The 18395-nt window shown below is 39.3% G+C and overlaps 1 protein-coding gene across 6 annotated transcripts in view; it reads left to right on the top strand.

Moving 5' to 3' along the window:
- The first annotated feature begins 228 nt into the window (after window positions 1–228).
- Window positions 229–18395, top strand: part of LOC140732001 (homeodomain-interacting protein kinase 1-like) — a 106147-nt gene continuing 87980 nt past the window's right edge. For 4 of the 6 annotated variants that reach the window (XM_073054060.1, XM_073054061.1, XM_073054063.1 and 1 more), the window contains exons 1-4: window positions 229–866; window positions 8734–9016; window positions 15623–15757; window positions 16854–17946. In XM_073054060.1, the coding sequence (XP_072910161.1) occupies window positions 15751–15757; window positions 16854–17946 (1100 nt within the window). In that variant the 5' untranslated portion in view covers window positions 229–866; window positions 8734–9016; window positions 15623–15750. The remainder of the gene's footprint in view (window positions 867–8733; window positions 9017–15622; window positions 15758–16853; window positions 17947–18395) is intronic. The other 2 variants (XM_073054062.1, XM_073054065.1) reach the window with 2 other exon arrangements.

Raw genomic sequence — 18395 nt, forward strand, 5'->3', positions numbered from 1 at the left:
GCGTTGGAAAGACGGCTGAAAGACTCCAAGCCCCACATTGCATTGCCAGCAATGTCGCACATGCGCACAGCCCGCCCTCCCTCGTCATGAGGTCCGCATTCGGAATCTTTCAGGCGGTTGAAGAGACAGGCGTTGGCAGTAACCAATCAAAGCCGGACGTTCGGCGGCTGTAGCGCGTGAGGCTATAGGGGAAGGCGGGACGTCCGGCACAATATTGCAAATCGATGTGGTAGGTAATCGATGGGCAGTTACTTGTTTGTGGAACGGGAATGAAGCTGCGATCGTTGGCGATGCGTTGAGGAAAACAGTCTGATTAAGCCAGGAACGCGAGTCGCCGCTAACATTTCAACCGCATTCCCGTTCGCTTTGATTGAGTCCCCCCTTCCCCTCTTCAAAGGGGACGTGTTTTTTTTAAACGTATTTAGAAAGAGGAGTCGGATGGTTGCCACCGTGTGCGAGTTTTCCAAGCGCTGCTAGCGGGGCGCCGCGAGCGCTGACGTTGGGCTCGCGCGAGCGCGCACGCAGGCGCGTGCCCGCAGGAGCGCAGGAACAAAAACAATTGGAGGAAAAGCAGCGAGAGGGAGAGAGTCGGAGCTCGGGCGCCTAGCCGAAGAGAGGAGCGAGGCCATGCGGCCTGCCTCGGGCACCCTGCCGCCCCCTGACCACCGCCGCTTCTGACACCGGCCGCCCCCTCCCCACTCCCCCCTTGCCTCCGCCACGGGCGCAGGAGGGGGAATCCAGTAGAGGAAGGAGGAGGAAGCAAGCGGACATGGTGGAGGGGTCGGGACGGGGCAGTCCGGGCCTTCTGATGGTGTCGCTGGGCGAAAGCTGGCACTGACCCCCCGTCCTCCCAACGCTGCAATCAGGTGAGGCTCTACCGGCACGATTGGGATCTGGCCGGTCTATTGTAGACGGTCGGCGGTAGTAAGGGGGTTCGTGTAATGTAATTGTTGAAAGTTGCGTTCCCTCTTAAAGAGCTTTGCTTAGAACGTTTTAATACAGGTTTTGTGTTGGTGGGGTTTGAGTGTTCACATTGGAAGCAGCACATTTGCTGACATCAACTGTGTGTTTATTCACCTCAACCCCCATTCTCAAAATTGCTGTGATCAGTTTGGAAAGTTTTTATGGGTTTCTTGAAACATCCTGTCGTTTCAATTAGTCATAAGTGAAAGGAAGGATTTTCCCTTTACTGATTCCCCTTTTCGCAAATGTAACAATCTTATTCACATACTGAAGTAGTTTGTCCTTAAGCAGAATTAATGTACACTACTTGTGTTTGTACAGCCATTTGTGATTTTTGTTTGCTTGCAGTTCCAGTACGTAAAAGAGATTGCTGTTCCCTGTGATGCTTTTAATGTAGAATAAACATAGTTACTATTTACATCTGACTGTTAGAAAGACATAATTTATTTAATGACCCTGCCTAGAAACTTAGTATAAAATGTTTTTCTTCTATGTATGGTTACAATGTTGCTTTACACTTCGGCTTTAGGACGCTTCTTAAGTGGATTTGCAAATCTAGGGAGCCCCACATTTGAGTGGTATTGTGATTAGCGTTAGCATGTCTTGGTTTAGGACAAGGATTCCCAACTTTGAGGTTCCACGCACCCCTCAGTTCGTGGTAGAGGTCCATGCTGTAGCAATGATTGGGAATTCTTGGTTTAGGAGAAGAAAATAAGCTGGGTTTTCCACCATTGCTACTTGGGGAAATGTGAATGAGGGCAGTTTTCTTTACTGTATTTTACCATATCAAATTATCAGAAATAGTTTTGATCTGTTACTGAAGCTTCAAGCAATCACCTTTGCAGAGGCAATGTTCAGTTTGGCTGTGGGGTCCTTTGCAGTCTAACACCGTAATGTTAATTATCACACAGGTAAGGAATGAGTTCTTGGGCAGGATACCAAGGCAGGGTAGTAAAGGAACAAGCAAGTGTTTGTGTAGGAAGTGGTGGAGAATACTGCTCAATGTTAAATAACTACCAAGTGAGGGATCACAACTGGGTAAGCAACTAAGTTGCAGAATGCAAGCTGCAATCAAAAATGCTCATAGTAAGCTGAGCAGTTTAACATCAATTACTTGTACAATGGCATCATTGAGGCCATTGGAAAATGACAATTACAATGACAGCCTACCCTGTTATGAAGGTAACAGCCCCTGTCTGGCTCAGCATTTATCAGCTGAGATGAGTTGTGGCCATTTGATAAATTGCTAAAAACTGAGCAACTGGTTTCTCCACTGTTACATTATCAGAACAAGTAGAAAGTATAGGCCAGGATGCTGGCCGACATTGTTTTTCCAATGCAGTTTGGAATGTTAATTTGTAATAATGTAATAATTAAACTCAGTGCTTTTGTGTTTTGTGTCTGTTATAAAGGTTGTACTGCCTTCAGTAAGTTATTTTTTCATCCAGCTTCCTTTGAGGTTGGAAGCTTGGCTGGTGGAATGTGAAATCAGAACTTAGCCTGCCTTGGCCTGCATTAAAGCAACATCTTTTGATCTGGTGCTTTTTAACTCTGAACTGGATCCCTTAGGATTTTGGAGTCATATTTATCTTCAAACCGCTTATTATTTCAACTGCATGTGGCATTATATGCATGAACAAAATATTTTTGAGCAAAAAAGAATTAGACCTGCAGATCTATTTTAAAATGGAAGTGTCCATTTATACAGTTATAGATCTAACTCACTAATGAAGTTTAAAAATTTTAGGAACAGACTGTTTTCCCTGAAATAATGAAAATAACTATTTGAATACTAATGTACCAAATAATTATGTGTGTATTTTTATTATATCAATATGTAAAAGATAGTTTGACATTTCCAAGCCAATACATACCTACAATGTCGATAGCTGTGTAGTACGGTAGTTAATACTCCGCAAGCAAATATATTAGAATTACAATGAGAGCATTAACTTTTGATATGTTTTCTACTTGGACTGAAATTGAAAGATTTTTAATATTTTGTGAGAGAAGATTGGTGCATAGTTTTAGTTTCCAGTTTTTAGAATTTTAATGGTTAGATTTTATTCCTGCAGGGTTTAAGTTAGCTTTATGAAGTTCTCTGAGCATATCCTAGGTTGTGGAAATCTTAGTAAATAGATTATGTTTAAATGTTGATTTTCTATGATATATCAAGTATTTCTTGTGAGCTTATACTTTTGTTTCATTTGAGAAAATGGAATAACTCCTTTATAGTAGACCATAATTGCGCAAGTTAGAAATTCTCTAAGGGAATTTTCCCTGTACCATTGGGGATCTGTAGTGAAACTATCAGCACAGTAATGTGTAAGATATTTAAGTTTGTTGTGGGTTATTGGGTTACTTGAGACATTAATGATCTAGCAGAGTTCATTTATACATTGTCAGCAGAGATTTGCTCTGCCACTTTACCTATTTAAAGGGGCTTCTCCTCAAACTTAAGTTGCACTTAAGTTCCAATATTCAATATTCCAAATCTTTTATATTGTGTGAAATGTACTGCACAAATTGGACAATTTGGGTGTTAGGGCTGCCAAAGAGATTGGCTTATAAGTTCATTGTGACCTTTGAGCTATTTGTTGAAAGGGGAAAAACTACTTCTGCAAAGGTGATTGGTTGAAGCTTTCAGTTACAGGCAAAGCACTTGAAGATATTTTGTTATGGCATATTACAAGGAATAAGCTATTTGTAAATTTCAGTATGTGCTTGGAGACTGCAGTTTGGTGCATTGGGAACTTTAAGATTGGTTGAAACTTCCTTTAAATAGGCTACAGTGGAATCTATTATTTATGCCATTTGACTTGTGTTTAAAAATGGTACCAGTATTGATTTCTGTTGCTTCCAGATAATCAAGGGAATTTATTTTTCATGCTGTTAGTGTCGTGGAACTCAGAAGTCACAGGAATTCCAAAGAGAAAAAGCCATCATTATTCAGCATTTACATGTTTTTCTTAAGCAAGTGCAGCTGAGTCTGTTTCAATGTGAAATATTATAAAGTATCTGGGAAGTAATTTGATTTAATTCCCATATATAGGACTTTATCTTTGTTCTGGAATGGTTAAGGGTGGTTTAAAAGTTAGTTACTATTTTTCTGCAAAATTGTCTTGAGTAATGTAAGTTATTTTCTTTGAGAGCAAACACTCAATATATTCCCATACACTACATGGAAATTTTAAATCAGATAGGATAAAATTGCAGATATCAGTCAGCTGATATTTCTGATATGCAGGATTTGAATACAGCTACCAAATGGGTCCTTTTTTGAGGAATCCATTTTTAGGTTACTGTGGTTTCAATAACATTTAAATTTGTTTGATTTGCACTAATGGTTGTGTGCTTGCTGATAATTGTATTGAAAGCTGAAGTGGTATGTTGTGTGATGATATCTATTTGGTGCCTTATCAGCCTTGCAGTGCATTATACAAGGAAGTTGCAGAATACTACACCCAAAAAAACTCCTGTAAAGGAACACTAACATAATTCATAACAACCCCCAAACCTTGCTATTATAAACACTCAGAAGCAAAATGCATATTAACTTGAAGATGGAGTCATTTTGCCCGTATTCCATAGTCTGCTTATTTTTGTTTAAGCTAGTATTTGAGTACAAACTATGCTGATGATCTAATTGAGGAGGAACTGGGTGGGAGTTGTTGATAACCTTGTTTATGTTCAAAGCTGCATGCAAAATTTGTGCAATAATATTTACCTTTGCCACCATTTCTCAGAATTTTTGTTAAAATTAGTGAAAAGTCATGAAGCACTGGGTTGACTGAAGGTTATTGTGCTAATTTGCTAAATGACTAGTGATTTGCAATTAATATTAATTGCGAATTGGTAGCTTTCTGTTCAGTTTAAGGTTTGGCAATTTATATATACCGGTAGTTAGAACAGGTTCAAGATCAAAAGTGAAATTGCATCAATGACCTCTGATTCAGCTATATTGTGTTGATAGTTTATAATCTTCCAAATTTTGTGCCAAAGTCTGCCTTAATGTTTAAGATAGCATTCGCATTTCCATTGGTTAATTTAGGCAACCTGTTCAAATGTCCTGATAGTGTTTTTGAGGGATACATTTTTGTGATACCTTTGTCGTAAGCTGTGAATGCAAGTTTGGCACCAGTATTTTTTTGTTATGACTTTGAGTTTGGAATGTAGTTGTTAGTGATATCAGATAGTGTATAAATTTCTCAAGTCCTTGATGTATAATTATAAAAGCTTCATAAATATTGTCTTTGAGAGTAGACCTATGTAATTTATCATCTTTTTGTTTTACTTAAGCTCATCGGGGTACAGACAATTGCCAGCAGCTGGCCAGAGTCCTCTGTCCTGGGCCAGTCTTTCAAGTTGTCCCCAGGTGTAGCCCATTTTCTTGGTGTATCCTTCCTCTCCCAGAAATGAGGTCTTTGAAGTGTTTGTTTCTGTAGCTCTGGGTATTTACAAGATGGGGATGCTAGCCTCATCTCTGACCCTCATTTGCAGCTAGGCTTGTCACCTTTAACAGTGATTTTTTTTGTTGTTTTTTTTTCTCTCTGATAATCAGTAAGATTTAAGAGTACAGGGTTACATAAGGGTTCCATTCCTGAGAACTGTATGGAAACTTGTTTTTTGCAAGTCAGAGGCTAACAATTTCCCCCAAATCATAATGGGAAATCTTTGTACTTGACGACCCTTTGGAACTGGTTTGAAACAAATAGACAGGGAAAGGTCAGTGTAGGTGATATAATTGTTTCCAGCTAGTGAACTGCTGTGAAAAGAAATATTTTGTCTGAATGCAGCCCAGATGAAGTGATTTGGGGGTAGGTGATCTTATCAGGAAGTAACTGTCAACAACTTAATAAAAAGGTGCAACAGCTTATCAACAACTAACAAATGTATGATTTCTAAAGTTTAATCATGCCTTGAAATAGTTTGTAGAAGGCATTGGCTTTTTCTGTGGGCCATATCTGTATGGTTTCCAGCTGAAGAGATTCTAGTACTATAAGTGAGAGCAGAATCTGGAAGAATTTGCAGTGTTGGATTTTCATGAGCCAGTTGCCTATAACCCTCGTTAATGCCTCTGAACTTGCATTATAATACTTTATACATCCAAAAATGATTAACTTACTGTTTGCTAGTTACTAACGTAACTGTTGGCACCCTCTTTGGGTCAGAATTTAGCTGGCAGTATGTTTTCAGTACACTGGACTGACAATGGAGGAAGGCTTCTGGCTGAGTGAAGACTTGTCTCTAATCAGGCTGGGTTGACACAGTGCAAAAGTTGTATTAGACCACAGATCAGAACAATGCCTGATAATGGAATTGCTTCTGTGTTTACATTTGGAAAGTTATCCATATTGCTGCATTTGGAGGCTGCAACTGCATTGGCATGTACTCGATCACAATCCACCAGAATGCATCCTTGCCACAATGTGGTTTGGCCCAATTATGTTTAAGAATTTCTCTGTATCTAACATTTTTTTTCAATTCTCACAGAATCCAAATGCCAAACAATGAAACAAATAAATTGCAAAATGATTCTGAAAAAGAAACCTTGTCCCAAATCACAATGCAATATATAATATTTCTATTTTCTAACGTGCACAGATTTCAATCCAGCTTTTTGGGATTATTGGACTCTATATCAAGTATTCATTCTTGTATAAAGCGATGCAACATCCTGTTTGAATGTTATCTGCTGGTCTCTGTCTCGCACTTGAATTGTACATAATTCTGTTCCCAATCTACCTTGGGGAAACTTCTTCAACCCTACTCTCACAAGGCAGTAGCCAAGGAGTCAAGTTCCATGCTGAGGTGAGTGCTGATGGTTGCAGGTGGCAGCTGCAAAGTCAGTTCAGCACTGAAACACCTTGATCAAATCGTGTAAATAGTGGGGGAGAGAAAAAACACAAACACATGGACCATGGAAATTCAGCGGCTTGATGGTGGCAGGGCCACAGCTGCTCCTGAACCTGGCAGTGTGGCGTGATGGTAATAGCGAAAAGAGAGGAGGGTCAGACAAACACAGGCACCTTTTTGTTTTCTGCTCTTATCCTCGACAGTTCTAATCTTAATGATGTAATCAGTGCAGAGTAAAGGACTGCAGGTTTGTGTTCTTCCGTTAGGAATTGATGCTCTCTGCTCTCATTCTCACCAAATCCACCTGGGGATTGCACAAAAGCCAGATCATTTATTCGGCTCAAAAGAAAATCCTTAAAAGGGAAATTGCAGTCTGCAATCGATCTCGGTTCAGAAGTATATCTAGAGGAAGAGTAGTAGTTTTGTGTACTCTCTGTAACACATTACAGTTGGTTGCATTTTGTTAAACATTATATTTCTAAACATACAAGTATATTTGCAAAGATTATCACTTTTGTTTTCCTGTAATTCACCTGTTTCTGAATGGTACAAACTATAAAGCCCTATTTTAGACAAGGAATGAGTAACATTCATAAAAGAAGTTGGCTGTATATAATTCCCATGCTTATGGTCTTTTAGTATTGTCAGTCATAAATGCTGTAAATAATTTTAGTCGGTACAGCCCTATGGCTATTGGGTGTGTCTGAAAAGGTTAGTAAATGTGAAAACTAATATTGTTAATCACCTGGTTTTTCCATTCCGATCAAACACATTGCAGCAGACTTTGAAGCCACAAAATCTAAGCCTACTTCCAAAAATTTGTAGGTTATGTCACATTAAATGCTCAACTAAGAACTTCTAAAAATCTGAACAGAGTTGTCTCTATCATTCTTTAAAGGAAGTTTGTTAAGGGGGGGGGGCAAATCTTACCAACTTGCTGTATAATCCTTTTAAGCCCATGTTACCCATTGAGGCTTATCTTGCTGGCCTTTCAGCTTGCCCTTCCTGGCATCTTTATTTTAAGCATCCTTAATGCCTTTGGATTCTTTACATGGATAGTTTGATCCAAAGACTGGTTTTCAATATTCTTAATATCTATTTTAATTGCTAGTTAAATCTTTGATCTGAAAGTCATGGATCCAAGTGAATAATCTAGGTTGATGTGCAGGTGGTATTGATTGAGGTAGGTATCATGCTTTAGAAGAAATACATCAGGCTCTGTCAGTTTATTTTAATAGTTGTGGTGATTCATAAAAGTTCCATGGTACTTGTCAACAGAAAGGATTTCTCTGGTACTCTGGTCAAAAATTTCTTAACCAACATCAAGCAAAGTGTTAGCTCATTTGCGTCATTATGTTTGTGGGCTTTTTTCACTTGATTTCCTCTGAGCTATATCATTAAAATGGAACTGTTGGCCATCGCTTTTCTCACCCTTGCATTCCAGCAGCTAACCACTGAGCAACTTTTTATGTGGGAATTATATTTATAAATACCTTGGCTAATGTGAGAATTTGAATCTGGTGCCCAAGGGGAAATTTTTTATGAGTTGCGTACATGGGTATTTTAAATCTTGTGTTCAGCAAGTGGAGATTTAATGTGCAGCTGACTGATTTTTGGATGATTTCCCCCACTCAGTACTCTGATTCTTCCATCTCTTAGCATTTTTAAAAAATGAATTTTGTTGTTAGCAAACTTGTTTAAAGGTTGAATTGGAAGAACTGCATGAGAGATTCATGAGGCATCAGGACTTTTAAAATTATGCATAAATATACATGCAAATTTGCCTAGAAATAGACAACATTTGTACTGTATGGAAAAGTACATCACAGTGCTCAAGTGAATTATGAGTGAATCGCCTTCTATCTAAAGTAGAATTTCCTGATGTTTAATAAATATTTTCTTTTGTTTATGCAGGTTTCCATCGGAAAGTAGGGCAGCTGATCTTGGTGACTTCAAGTGAATTGTGAGGAATTGTGAAGTAACCTTTGTAGTTCTGGTGCCATCATTTATGGTGAAGGGACTTGCTATTATTTGAAAGGAGGAGAGGTTGCTTAAGAAAGAAGCTATTGGTGGAATTGGAAATTTGCTGTGGGAGAAGAACGTGCTGGGAATCTAGGTTGAAGTGCAAAGTTTGGTTACTAACTACGTTGTGAGAGGAGCTGCTGGTGGAGTGTGCTGGCAAAACTGCTTCTACAAGGTGGGTCTTCAATGTTTCTTTTAGTGTATTTCACGGTGGCCTGCATTAATAAAAAAACGTAATTTACAGGAAATGCATAAGAATTGAATGTTGTGTGTGGATAAACAGCTGCCTGTAATAAAGTGGCAACTGTAGATCAGATGTTATGTATTACGTATTACTCTGTTTTTATTTACCCTTTGCATGAGGAATATTCCCATGATTTTTCTTGGGTCAAGTGTTGCATCTGAAGGCAACTTTGTCTTAGTTGATTTGGAAAGTACTTCTAGAGCGAGCATCTGACCAATTAAAGGTCAGAACAGCTATTTTAAGCATAGCACTGAAATAGACTGAGGAATTATCAGTGTGTCTGAAACCTGTGTTAAACATTTGAAATGAAACAGAATGTGAAACATACTCAACTGAATTAAGAGAATGTCCAAACTCTGGCCTTTGCTCCCCAGGCATGTCAGTAGTTTTTCTATTTACTCTTATCCTTTTTAAAGCTGAGGTCTTGAAAGTTAAGGGTAAATTTTGCTATGATTTTGTTGCATTATTAGTATCATGGCATTTTGCAGCAAATCCTGTTATTACAGGTTTAAAGCCTGTGCTTTATACTCAGTGACTTGGCCTTCATGGCTGTTTGTGACAATGAATTCCACAAATTCTCGCTTTTTGGCAAAAGAAATTTCTCCTCATCTGTTCTAAAGCGATGTTATCTGTGCCTTCTGGTCCTCATCTCCCCCATTATAGGAAACATCCTCTCCATGTTTAGGCCTTTCAATATCTGATAGGTTTCAGTGTGACTTGATTTTAAACTCCAGTGACTAGAGGCCCAGTGCCATTAAATGTTCCTTGTGCGTTACTCTTTCATTCCTGGGATAACTCTCGAGCCATCTCTGGACCTTCAATGCCAGCACATCTTTTCTGAGGTAAGGTGCCCAAAATGATCACAATATTGTAAATGCAGTCTGACCAATGCCTAGTAAAGCCTCAGCATTGCATTCTTGCTTTTATATTCTAGTCCTCCTTAAAATGAATATAATGTTGTATTTGCCTTTGCCTTCCTTACCATCAGGTTAACCTTTAGAGAAGCCTGCCATGTCCCTTTGCACCTCTGATTTCAGAATTTCTTCACAGTTTGGAAAATAGCTACACCTTTATTCCTTCTGCCACAGGATATGGCCATATACTTAACTACATTGTATTCCTTCTGCCCATTCTCCTTATTTGTCTAACTTCTTTTGCAGAACCTCTGCTTCCTCAACACTACCAGCCCCGCCACCTATCTCTGTGTCGTCTGCAAACTTGGCCTCAAAGCCATCACTATGTTATCCAAATCATTGATATATAATGTGAAAAGAAGTGGTCCCAACACTGACTCCTGTGGAGCACCACTCTTCACTGGCAGTCAACCAGAAAATGCCTCTTTTATTCCCACTTAGCCCCCAGCCAGTCAGCCTATCTTCTACTCATGCTAGTATCTTTCCAATTAGCCACAAGCTCTTGTTCAGCAGCCTCATGTGGCACCTTGTCAAAGACCTTCTGAAAATCTAAGTAAACAACATCCACTGACTCTACTTTGTTTCCCCTGGTTATTTCCTCAGAGAATTCCACCAGATTTATCAGTAAGATTTCCCCCGAAGAATATGCTGACTTGGCCCTATTTTACCATGTACTTCCAAGTAGCCCAAAACATCCTTGAAAATGGACTCTGACATCTTACCAACCGTGGAAATCAGACTGACTGGCCTAATATTTCCTTCCTTTTGCCTCCTTCACTTTTCTAAGAGTAGAGTGATGCTTGCAGTTTTCCAGTCCTCTGGAACTTTTCCAGACCCTACTGATTCTTAAAAGATCATTACTAATGCTGCCATATTCTCTTCAGCAGCTTTCAGAACCCAAGGGTATAGTCCATCTGGTCTAGGTGTCTTATCTACCTTCTGACCTTTCAGCTTTTCAAGCACCTTCTCTGTAGTACATTTGGCTCTCCTTATCCGCGGGTTCCACATGCGCGGATTCAACCAACCGCAGATCGGGAAAACCTGGTAGTTCTCCCTCCAGCACTTGTTGTTTGAGCATGTTCAGACTTTTTTCTTGTCATTATTCCCTAAACAATACAGTATAACAACTATTTACATAACATTTACATTATATTAGGTATTATAAGTAATCTAGAGATGATTTAAAATATAAGGGAGGATGTGCATAGGTTACTGTGGATCGGGAATCGAAAAAAAGGGGAAGTTCTCTAAGTCGGAACAGGTACATCTGGTATTATTTAGCATCAGTTAGTCAAACGTTTATCTTGGTATATAGTATATATTTTACCTTTCTATGCATATAAAATACTTAAGAAACGTATGTATTTCAATAATTTAATCACTGTGTTGCTTACTAATAATTGTAGCTTTTATCAGGGCAGAGTCTTCACATGCTCCATTATTCTCACTTTATCCTTTAAAATTGTTTCGATCGTTGACCGACTAGCCTAATGCTTTTCTAATGCGTTTCACCTCTTTCTGATCGCTTTATTATTCCCACTTTATTTTCAATCGTGATCATTTTCCGGAACAGAAACATTGCGGGTGACAGGTCCTGAGCTCCGCCGGGTCCTAAAGTCCACTTGAGCATTGTGTTTTTTTTTGGTATCCGCGGGGGATTGGTTCCAGGACCCCCTGCAGATACCAAAAAACGCGGATGCTCAAGTCCCTTATTTAACCTGTCTCAATGCGGTGGTCTTTAGGACCCAGCGGAACCCCAGACCTTATTTAACGTGTCTCAGTGTGGTGGACATTAGGACCTGGCGGCGGACCTCTGAGTCCGCAGTATTTCTGTTCACGAAAATAATCACGATCACGATTGAAAATAAGGTGGAAGTAATAAAGCGATCGGAAAGAGGTAAAACGCCATCGGTCATTGGTAAAGCATTAGACAGCAGTCGGTCAACGATCGGAACAATTTTAATGGAGCATGTGAAAGGCCCTGCCCCGATGAAAGCTACAAATATTACTAAGCAACACAGTGGTTTAATTATTGAAATACCTATGTTTCTTAAGCATTTTATGTGCATAGAAAGGTAAAATATATACTATATACTAAGACAAACGTTTTACTAACTGAGGCTACATAATATCGGATGTACTTGTTCCGACTTCAAATCCGACTTAAAGACCGACTCAGGAATGGAACTTGTTCATAACCCGGGGACTGCCTGTACTTTTAAATCCTCTCTAGATTACTTATAATACCTAATACAATGTAAATGCTATGTAAATAGTTGTTATACTGTATTGTTTCGGGAAAATGACAAGAAAAAATAGTCTGTACATGCTCAAACAACGATTGCTGGAGAGAGTACTTCCGGGTTTTCCCGATCTGCGGTTGGTTGAATCCGCGCGTGTGGAAACCGCGGATAAGGAGGGCCGACTGCACTCACTTCTGTCTCGACACTTGAATTTCTGGTATACTGATGTTGTCTTCCCCAGTGAAGACTGACACAAAATAATTACTGAGTAAGTTAATTTAATTATGTCCTTTTATTTCCACTTTTGAGTTATGGAGAAATGCAGCATTGAAGCAGTTCCTTTGTTCCACAGAGTCCTTGCTGACCAACTGCCATTTACACTAATTGTACATTCATCCCAATTTCTTTGATATTCTTACCACAATATGTTAAACTCCTCCTAGATTCTACTACTTGCCTTCACAGTAATGGTAGTTTACGGTGTCAGTTAATCTACTAGCGTGCACATCTCTGGGATGTTGGTAGAAACTGGTACTTGGAGAAAACCCATGTAGGTCACAAGGTGAGGATATCAACTCCGCTGAGGCAGCACTGGGTGTTGGAATCTGGGTCTGTGGTAATGCATGCCAGCCGCTTTATTAGCTGTGTCACCGTGCTGTACTTTATTGTCTCTGCATGCTAAATGGCCATTCAATTTTCATCATTTTGTTTTACATAATTGCATATGAAAGTTTGCCTGATGGAATTTCATATTTGTGATGGTCACTAATGCTACTTAAAACTGATACTGCAGTGACAAGAAAATAATTTTGAATGAATTGCTTACATGGCTGTACTGACTGACCATCTAATTCATGGTAATATCTGCCTTTGAGTTTTAAGCTGTTTGTACCTTGTTTTAACCTGTTTTGTTTTCCTGAGTAAAATGGTTAGTTATTAATCCTTGGTTATTCCTGGATGACTTTGAAATTCATAGAGTTGAGTCTTTTGATTCTTCAACTCCCTACGGCAGTTAGCACACCTGGAATAAAATGCAGTTTGCAGGCTTGGGAGTGATGCATTTGTCATAGATCGTTAACCTACTGTAGGTTTTACCCTTGATAAAATCTGCAAACATTTTCAGTGATGCAGAGTTCTGAGAGCAGCAACCACGGTGACTTGGAAGCACAGTGGCCATCATTGTTTATTTTTATTGGGAGATATGGTGCAGAACAAGCCCTATGATCACAATGAACCACACTACCCAGCAATCCACTGATTTAACACTAGCCCAACCACAGGACAATTTACAATGACAAGTTGACCATAAGACACAAGAGCAGAATTAGGCCATCAGGCCCATCAAGTTTGAATGACCCATCATTCAATCCTGGCTGATCTTTTTTTTAAATCTCTTCCTCAACCCCAGTTCCTGGCCTGCTCCCCGTAACCTTTGATGCCATGTCTAATCAAGAACCTATTAAACTCTGCCTTAAATACACCCAACTACCTGTCCTCAACAGCAGCATGTGTCTGCACATATGTGTGTGTGTATATATATGTATGCGTGAGTGTCTTTGTTTTTGTGTGGCAGTTTGTGTATGTGTGCATGAGCGTCTGTGTGTGTGTTGGTCTGCACATGTCCATAAGACATAGGAGCAGAATTAAGCCATCTGGCCCATCGAGTCTGCTCCGCCATTCAATCATAGCTGTTCGTTTTTACTCCTCTTCAACCCAGTTCCTGGCTATCACCAGAAAATATTGGAGGAACTTGAGCCATACAGCATTAGAGATGGAAGAGAAAACATTTTCAAATTACAAACAAGAGAAACTCTGCAGATGCTGGAAATTTGAGCAACACACAAAAAATGCTGGAAGAAGTCAGCAGGCCAGTTGACGTTTTGGGCTAAAACCCTTCGGCAGGACTGGAGAGAAAAAAAAGATGAGTAGATTTGACAGGTGGGAGGAGGGAATACTGGGTGATGGGTATTCCCCCCCCCCCCCCAAACTTTAAAATCTACTCAGCTTTTCTTCTCCAGTCCTGCCAAAGGGTTTTGGCCTGAAATATCAACTGTGCTTTTTTTCCATAGCTGCTACTTGGTCTGCTAAGTTCCTCCAGCATTTTGTGTGCTGCTAACGTTATACGAATTGATCACTCTAAATTGGGACAGTTAAAAGTTCATCAACCTGAAACATTTATGCTCCCTCTCCATACAGTTGCTGTCTCACCTGTTATGTACATCCGGCATTTTTATCCTTTCTTCTAATATCTTTTAACAATGTTTGGTTAATTACTGTGAATTGTTTGCTTAAACATTTCTTTCTGAAATTATTCTAATAGTCTGAGTAAAGTTAATGGCTTTATAGTGTTAACTTCATCCGTTGTTCATAATGATATAAATCTCTTATTAATCTGCTTTATTCCTTTGTGTGCCAGAAATAGGTGCAAATTATTCCAATCAAGCAATGCATAAAATGTTCTCAACTGGAATTCATTCTTACTTTCAGGAACTTAATCAACTCTTCTGGATTTTCTGAGTTTTTGCATATTACCAGCATTTTCTCTATGTTGAATGTTTATACTGTAAATCTGATTTGTATAAATTGACATTGTGTTTATTACTGTAATAAACATGCATCCTGAAGCTTGCGTATAACTGCTTGTGTGTTAACTGTTAAAATTACAGTTGGTGAGAGTTAAATGTGAAAACCAAAACAGATTGCATTGTGGCATGGAATGGAACTGTGGCTGCATCCTCCACGTCAACTTGTGTAGATTTTGTTCGTGCCACATTATTGTATTTGGACTAAATTTATAGTGTGATGTCAGTTAGATGAAGCAGCAGTACTATATTCTGATACTCCAGACCTATTTTGAAAACATTATTGAAAACTTAAATTTAACAGTAGGTCAAATGCTGTTGTGTAATACTAAAGTACAGAAGGAAGTCTCCTTGGATAGTGTTGGAAAGGATGGTGGCAAATAAATTTTTGAGACGGACATGACTAAAAGAGAGACAGTCCTTTTTAAGAATGTTCTACATTTCTATTGATGTACATTTTCCCCTGTGTTTGATGAATGAATGATTGTAAAAAAAAAATTCTGTTCCATACTTCATCTATTCTCAATGTGAATCAAATTGTGGGGGTGGAGGGTGAGGCAGCATTCCATGCTCATAGCCCTGACATTTATGTACATAAGCTTTCCAGGAAAGGTCACTTGAAAAATTTCTGCCCCTGCTGTAGGATGCTGAAATCTATTGTAACTGTCCTCCCTTGCAATTAACAAGCTCATTGTTACTCAGTTCCTGCTTTGTATGATTCATTTCTACTCCACGTGGTACACATAACTAAATAGCAAAAGTTTATTTTTCTTTTCTCCTGCTCTTTCTTTTGCACAGTTTTCTCACCGCTAAGGATGCTGCCTCCAGCTGAGTTATGACTGCTCGAGTGCTGGCAGGGCAATGGTACTTCAACCAAGTAACCACCCTTCATGTGTGAGCTTAAACAATGATTGGCAGCGGGCTGCATGACAGGTGGGGGCAGCACATCTGATTTCAATTTCATCTTTAGTAGATGCCCATATGCAGGCATTTTTTTTTTACTGTTGTCATTGGTTAGTAATTGGAAGCACAAGCCCAAATTTTTGATCGCACTACAGAACATTGAGGTCAATTCTAGCATCCGCTTAATTTAGCTAAAATTGGATATCAGATCTTTATTTAGAACTTAGAATCAGAGTTAGGTAGGTTTAATATCAGTGGCATATGCTGTGAGGCAGGAATACATTGTAATACATAAAAATAACATACATGAAGTGTATAAATTAAAGTTGTGCAAAAAGAGGGGGAAAATACTGAGGTAGCGTTCATGGGATCGTTGTCAATTCAGATCAGGTGGAGGGCAATTTTGAATTGTTGAGTGTGTGCCTTCAGGCTCCTGCACTACCACGTTGATGGTAACAATGAGAAGAGGGCATGTCCTGGGTGGTGGGATCCTCAGTGCTACCTCCATTCTTGTGTTTGGCACACTGCATGAAGACACTGAGATTTCTACTATCATGGTTCCTATTGTACATTTTAAAAAGTTATCCTAGGTAAAAATCTGAGTCTGTGCTCATTTGAGGTGCTGAAATATGAAACAAATATTTTATCTTGTGCTGTATTGATGTTTGTGGAGGAAAGGCAAAACTTCATTGAGATTATTTTTGATTTTTTTAACTTAAATTTTAGGAATTGGAAATCTATTTGAATAGTGAATGTTTGATGTTAAATACTATTTGCTGTATATTTAGATTGATGAAAAGTAAATTACTCAATGATTTTTAGTTTAGTCAATTTCAGGATTGTTTCCAATAACTTGGAACATATCCATTTTTTGTAAGTTTCAATTGAGTGAAATGCATTTTTTTGTTCACTACCAGCAGAGTAAATGCTTCCATTCTCTCTGAAACACCATGATGACTCTAGTCTGGTCCATGATTACTAATTAGCCCGAGTTGTTTTTTTGAGTAACCAGTTTTAAGGAATGTACTTTTCAATATGCAATGTTGAATTGCAATATGTTTTTATATAACCACAGAACTTGGGTGCAAGCAGTGAAGTTTATAAATACTACTTTTCCTTTTGACAGGTATGGCCTCACAACTGCAAGTGTTTTCACCAATGTCAGTAAAGTCCAGTGCCTTTTGCAGTGTGAAGAAATTGAAAGTGGAGCCCTCCAACTGGGATGCAACGGGACAGAGCTGCACTGTAAAACATTACAATCAGAACAAAAATCCACCAGTGACTCAAGGACAAGCAAATCTGCCCCATCAGGCATCAAACAGTGTGGTCGTTTATGATCAGAGTTTGCACCTCACCACCGCCTCCGGGCTGATTCCAGTTACGAGTGCAGACAGTGGGGCCTGTACAGCAGCACTGTCTGTGGGATCTTCGAACGGAGTGCAGAGTTTGACACGCAGAAGCACAGTGACACTGTTGGATACCTACCAAAAATGTGGGCTCAAGAGGAAAAGTGAGGAAATTGAAAGTAGTGGCAGTGTGCAAATAATTGAGGAACACCCACCTCCGATGCTTCAGAACAACACTGGCAGGACTGCGGTGGGTACTACTGCCACCACCACATCAACTGTAACTTCAAAGAACGGCAGTTCCACTAATGAAGGGGATTATCAATTGGTCCAGCATGAAATACTTTGCTCAGTGACAAGCAGTTATGAGGTGTTGGAATTTCTTGGTCGGGGCACTTTTGGACAAGTGGTGAAATGCTGGAAAAGGGGCACCAATGAAATTGTAGCTATTAAGATTTTGAAAAACCATCCCTCCTATGCACGACAAGGGCAGATTGAAGTGAGCATTCTAAATCGATTAAGCACTGAAAATGCTGATGATTACAACTTTGTTCGATCCTATGAGTGTTTTCAACACAAGAATCACACCTGCTTAGTTTTTGAGATGCTGGAGCAGAACTTGTATGACTTCCTTAAACAAAACAAGTTCAGTCCTTTGCCGTTGAAATATATTCGACCAATTCTGCAGCAGGTGGCCACAGCTTTAATGAAACTAAAGAGCCTTGGTTTAATTCATGCTGATCTGAAACCAGAGAACATCATGCTTGTGGACCCTACTCGGCAGCCTTACAGGGTGAAGGTCATAGACTTTGGTTCAGCCAGTCATGTTTTAAAAGCAGTTTGTTCCACGTATTTGCAGTCTCGATATTACAGGTCAGTGTAATGGTCTTAGTTTGCTGCTTGTGTTGATTGTAGAGATTGAGACAATTCCACAACAGTGGGGTTGACATCTAATCTCTTCTTCCCTGACATAAAGCTTTGACTCTTTAATTCCTGGGCTTTATTTGCACCTCATTAGATAATTTTATTAATTTTTTTTGTGACTCTATACTGAAAGTGCTTCGATAGAAGTTGGGATTCATAGCTACAATACAATTTCCTCATTTGTCTTCCTTTTATGGTAAATGTTTTCCTGCTTTCAATTTAGTTTCTAACTTTCAGTAGTGATTTTGAAGTATGGGATAGTTGTGACATATACATACTGCCTCTAAACTCATCAGTTGAGCAACAAAGTATAGAAATGGAGATGGCTGATGAGGAGTTGTATCAGGGATTCCCAGCCTGGTGAGAGGCCTCTCAGTTAATGGCATAAAAAGGGTTTG

Source organism: Hemitrygon akajei, chromosome 8, assembly GCF_048418815.1.
Source record: "Hemitrygon akajei chromosome 8, sHemAka1.3, whole genome shotgun sequence".
In the NCBI taxonomy this organism is placed as follows: Eukaryota; Metazoa; Chordata; class Chondrichthyes; order Myliobatiformes; family Dasyatidae; genus Hemitrygon; species Hemitrygon akajei.